The sequence below is a fragment of the Hippocampus comes genome, unplaced genomic scaffold (genome assembly GCF_001891065.2).
Source record: "Hippocampus comes isolate QL1 unplaced genomic scaffold, H_comes_QL1_v1.1 scaffold139, whole genome shotgun sequence".
Taxonomy (NCBI): Eukaryota; Metazoa; Chordata; class Actinopteri; order Syngnathiformes; family Syngnathidae; genus Hippocampus; species Hippocampus comes.
This window is the reverse complement of record NW_017804829.1, coordinates 231,302-237,301: the sequence shown is the minus strand read 5'-3', so window position 1 is coordinate 237,301 and position 6,000 is coordinate 231,302. Positions and strand designations below refer to the sequence as shown.

General features: G+C 42.6%; 1 protein-coding gene across 1 annotated transcript in view; it reads right to left on the bottom strand.

The window, feature by feature from the left end:
- Positions 1 to 880: 880 nt before the first annotated feature.
- Positions 881 to 6,000, bottom strand: part of bcl2l1 (BCL2 like 1) — a 28,489-nt gene continuing 23,369 nt past the window's right edge. Inside the window, exon 3 of the mRNA XM_019866528.1 lies at positions 881 to 2,340. Coding sequence (XP_019722087.1) covers positions 2,197 to 2,340 — 144 coding nt within the window. The 3' untranslated portion in view covers positions 881 to 2,196. The remainder of the gene's footprint in view (positions 2,341 to 6,000) is intronic.

Genomic DNA, 6,000 nt, shown 5'->3' with positions numbered 1-6,000 from the left:
TGTCTGACTTCATGTATTTAATATACGAATGGATGGTAGTCCATTAAACCAGGAGGTTGCATTTGGCTTTATTTGCAAAGCATATCTGGGATATTATTGAAACAATGTTACTATTATTTTGACTTACTCTGCTGTATGAATGGCAACAGGTGAATGGACATTTATTGTACCAACTGCCATGTAAAGAAGAAAGTTAGCACATGTCGCTGGCATAGTATGTTAGAAGATGTTTGCACTCGTTTGTGCGCAAATTGCGTGGAATTGCCACGGCACACTTCATGTGTCATGGCATACAAATGGCAGTCTCACTGCTGGCACTACAGTAAACATGTACATAATTGAAAACATATGGACCACAAATGAAATACGGCAAGTAGCTGTAAGCTGTGCGGCTTAATGACATCCTTACGGTGTTCATCATTCATGTGAACTCTGCACTTGTACACTCAAAACAGCAATCATCATCGCATTAAATGTGTTTTCTTCAAGGCCATGTACCAAACATGAGCTACATTACCTTTTGCGCAATTGTGCACCACCATCAGCCTCACTATTCCTCCTTCGTAAACACTCATCTGAGCTTGGCGCATCGACCAGGGTCTTTCCCTCCCCTCTGTGACCACATTTGAGTGGCAGGCGATCGCGGCAGTTGTGCCGGCTTCGAGTGGCGTGATTCAGCAACCTGACATCTTCGGGACGATGCAAGGAAGGGACGGGGGCGCGGTGAAGGGAGGGATCATCAAGGTGACTTGCTTCCACAGCCTCAAAATCCACCCATCCAACTAATTAGGCTCTTTGAGAATTGATGATTGCTGTATTTTGGAGATGCTGGTAAACCCTTTTGTTTGGATGTTCAAATCATGAGCCCAACACAAATGAATGTCATAAACTTTTATTAACTGCTCATTCAAAATGTTTAACGGGGGTGTTAAATGATCAGTGCTACCAAACATTACAACTGTACATCCAAATACCTAACATGTTCATGCTGACAGATGTCCTATCTGCGGTGTGAGCTGCTACGTTTGCTGCATTTGTCAGCTACTGTCTAGTCGACGAGGACAAAATGCCCCCTTCCCAACACACACACAGACACGCACACATACTGTGCTCTGGCTGAACGTAAACGGTTAAAAAAAAATTAAAACCTCACTCAAAATTGAGCAATATATCAGCCGGGAGTGCTGGGCTTCGATTAGCTTAAAAATCCAAATGTAACTAAAAGCACAAAATGAGGATGGGGACAGCTAAAATGTCTCAAACAAAAAGCACCACACATTAACTACCATGCGAAACAGTATTTAGGGGGAGGGGGGGTGACTTGGCAGGAAGGTGCCACTCCACACTGTTCCGGTAACCACATCCCCCTATCACTTTCCATATGGCACAGCCAAGCGATGCCTGCCAGAGCCAGGAGCGGTGTCGACAGTGGATGAGCGCAGTAGCCAAGGCTGAAAGCATGCTGTCAATTTGGATCAAGTTTTGGGAACCTGTTACTAGTTGTATGGGGACAAACTAAATGTATAAAGAAAGATGATGCGAACAAATGTTCAGAATTTTATCTTCTGATCATTTGTGGTTTGGATGTTTATTTTAACAGCTCTTCTGAGATTACACACACTCTACTCACAAAAATAGCTATCGAGATTTTGCTGCTATTCCAGGATGAACCTAGAATGTACTACAGCCTTTACAGGTCAACTTTCATCGAATCTTCTCTTAAAGGTAATAGTGCAATTTCGATTCATCCTGAAATTGCACCCTAAAAGCCCAGTAGCCCTAACTTTTTGTGGACACTGCATTGTACGTTTGTCAGGCTGGTTCACGCAGTCTCGCTGTCCATTTAAGTTTTAGCCTCCTGGGAGAATCAAAATGGGGAACTTCGGTAGAACTAATGTGTGTGTGCACACTTACAGAGGAAAAAACAAACAGGAGGCATAAAAAGGAATAAATTCCTGAAACGATAACATGCCGACGTGTTTATGCTGAGGTTTAGTGCCAGGGTGGAGGGGGGAACGTGGACACAAAGACCCTCCCTTCCACTTGTTTCTCACAACAGTCCAAAAACAAGGTTAATTCTCCGTCCAACATGTGATGGCAGGAGTCAACATCAGGAATCGGAAATTTCAATTCAACTTCCGTCATGTATTTTTGTGGATGCGTTAAGTGTGTGAGGGTGTGTAAAATGAGAGGTCATCACAGGCGCTTCTGGGCGATGAGCGAGCCCACCACGACCCCGGTCACCAAGGTCACCCCGGCCAAAAGCCACTTCTTGAAACTCTCCTGGGAGCGGCGGACCTCCGCTGCCGCGTCGTGGCCAAAAATTTCGGCAAAGCGTTGCTGGGAAAAAAAAAACAGAGCGTCAATTAATGCTACTGCAGAGTGGCGCGAACAGTAAAGAAGAAACTCTAGAGCCATGAGCTCAATTTAGCCCACCGGTGTTTAATGATACACATAGTTGTCTTAAAAGTTATAGACTCTCACGAAGGCCTATTCCGGCGAACAAACAAACTGGCAATTATCAAAAGCCCTGTAATATTTGTTGCATTAGTTTCCTGGTTGCCATTTTTTTCAGGTTTTCTTAGCTGATATGGGCTAATTGAATCTTTTACTTTTAAGATGAATTTCATTTATTGTAAATTTTAAAATGGGTAGTAAATTAAGCACATGTACATTTTATATTCTGAGTTTTAATTCATCTATTTGTTTACAAATGACAACTGAATGCAGGATTCATCATGAAATGTTGTGTGTGTATATATATATATATATATATGCTGAAAATGTTTACATTTGTAGGGTTTGACTAAGGCTTATTACATTTTTACTTCAATACTTAATGGCAACCAGCAGAGGGCACAATTAAATCATGTCTCGGGGCCTGAAATGACTTGGGATTCTGCGCAATCATAAAACCTCAACAAATACTGCAGTCAAATGCGACCTCCCTCAAAAATGGCAACACTAAGTCAAAGCACAATGAAGTCTTGACAAAGTCATGCCTCAATAGACACCAGAAGACGCCCCATTCTGGTTTAGAGAGGCCATTTCGAGGTGGCCATCAAAGGCAGACATTTAGCTATCACAACTGAAGCCACGATAGTTGGGTGACAATGAATAGTGGACAATTAAGATTTCATCGTTGTGCTGGTCCTCAGGACGGCAGCAAAATATTCTAATCACAATGAACCCTCCATGTGGAGCCCCTCCCTAATTTTGTACGCCCCTGATGTTGCTGTATCTGAGTTTTAATACAAGTCAGTTGACCTTTCATCCAGTAAAAGTATAGTTTTAAGGATTGTGTGTTCTAAGCAAAGCACTACATCTGGTCCACCCTTGTTGTGGTTGACTGACCATTGTCCTCAAAATTATCTGGTCAGGCTCCAAAAACACTTACATACTGTCAATCAACAAAACAGTTTTTAGTCAAGTCGGTGTCATACATCCACCTACAGCGGCGTCAAGAGCATACCGTAACCATGGCAACACTCACTGGTTTAAAACAAAAAGTCCCAAAGGCTACATTGTCCATGACTGTGCATGGTAACGCCTTTTAGGATTTGCTTCCACTTCCCTTGCTCTCCTTCCAATAATAATGTCGCAGGTTCATGGGAGATGTTGACATTCTTTCCCAGCTCAAGCCCCGCATAGCCGCCGCCCACTGAAATCATTTCCTGGAAACTGCTTGTAGTTGTCGATTTTCACCAGCAGGGGACGTCTGACGGCCTCACAAGGGACAGCAGACTGACTCAGAATGCTGATGATGCCCCCGCTGTCCTTGCAGGCCCATAAATGCCCCCACCCCTTAAAAAAAAATTGCCAGTCATCCTGGATTAGTCAGACAAAAAATGAGCGATGACTAGTTCTGGGTCGAAGGGGGAGGCAAACAACAAAGGGAACATTTTGGTCTTGTACTGGAAACGGCAGACCCGATGAGACAGCAAGAGTGAAACCACTGCAGAGATGCTAATGGGTATTTCTGAAAACAGAGGATATGACTATAGCGGAAGTCAAACGAGACTGTCAGACTGAGAGACCATCACTATCCATCAGGATTATCACTACCTGATGATGATGATGATGATTGTAATGTTAAACTCATTTCGCACCAAATTCTGTATGGATTTTTTTTTGTGTGACAAATCTCACTTGCGGCATCTTTAGTTTTCCCTGTAATTACACTGAAATACCATCTCACCAATGTCCAAGTATCTATTGGTACCCAATCCAAGACCCGACAGATCGGGACACCTGTCACCCCAGTATAATAGTGATCAATTAAGAAATTTCACACAATATTCATCATTTTAGGCTGTTGGCTGTTGGTAAACATCATGCATTCTCAAACAGAACACGTTTCGTTTTAAGGCACACGAGGGCTTCAAAACCTCCAGAAAGTTCAAAGCTATCTGATATTGGGTTGGACATTTGAGTTTTAATACGTTTCAAAATGTAAATAACCAATCATGGCTCAGCTGTTTTCGGAGTTTGGTCACGTGACGCTCACAGGCTGAGAAATCAATTGACTTGACCTCAGCAGCCGTGATGTCATTTTCAGTTGACAGAATGGCTGCCCCCCTGGGATGGATAAAAATGGGCGTGTTTTGCCGCCTAATTCATATTCCACAAATACAGTATCAATCACAATGATGCGTTCAGACTCGAGGAGCTGCATAGATTACCGTAAAGAACATTTTTTGACTTGACTTCCTTTTTTGACTTGACTTCCCATTTAAAGTGTGTGTCTTTATGGTGGGTGGGTGAGTCAGTGTTGAAATGATATTTATATGGTCTACCAATATTGCACATTTTCATTGCAGGTAGGCCAGGTTTCAACAGGAGTTCTGACAGAATAAGTGAAAAGATGACATTTCTTCCTGGATGAACTTGCAACTTAAGAGCACGGCGCACAGTTAAGAAACTGCAGCGTGCGTAGGGAGGAAGAGGTTTCAGAGTATCGCGCAATGTCGTCGTACTGACAGGAACTTCTGAATCTTGCAGAGTTTTCTAAGAATTTCACCGGCTGTCGACATGCTGGCGGAAGATAAGCCGACGCGATGACCTCAATCCTGTGTGTGTGTGTGCGTGTCTGTGTACATGTAAATTAAATGACTGTGGACAGCATTCCTCATGCGACTTTCAATCTATCAAATTCCATCTAAGATTTGGGTCTTGATATGTGTTTACTGGACAGGAAAAGCGCACCACTGAAGCCAAATAACCCCCCCTCAATCTCCCAAATAAAAACAAAGTTCTCTTCTGGCACCAACCGGGCTTGGACCCACTGCAGAAAAAAGATAAACAAACCCACCTTTCACTTTTGGGCCTGAATTATGCATCTTAACGTGACTCAGACCAAAAGTACTTATGACGCAAAATCGGTTTGGATTTCGGCACATGCTTACAGAATGACAAAAGAAGACTTTTTCTCCCAATTAGGTACAGTACAGTGTGTGACAATAATCAAAAAGCTCCGACATGGTCCACTCTGACTCAATGTCCCCCCTCCCCGCCTCTCCCTGGACGTGGAAAAAGCTCTGCTTGGAGACTATCATAATGATAACTGCATTTAAAAAAAAAAAGGGCTTTGCATTTTTTAGTAAAATGAGCTCTTGCGCCAATGTTTGATGCGGTAGATGTATCCCAAGTGTTTTATCCATTGAGCTTTTTGTTAATGTTTAGTAGGTTTCACTGCATACAAAGTTCAGTCAAGGCACCAAACATTGACCCTATCAAGCCCGTTACTATTGGCTTGGGCCGCATGTCCACACAAGAGATGTTTTTTCCCCTAGTAAAATCTTACTTTATGGATACATGCTTTTCATTTAACACTGACAATAGACCATAGACTAAAATTGTTAGGCTAGATTAATTGTACTTCTATTTGTTGTGCGGAACATTGTTTTCCCCATTTCAAAGAATGTGAAAGTCAAGCAATATGTGGTAGTTGTAGTCGAATTTCTGAATGAGAATTTTCGTCAGTATTCCAGATTACAGAAT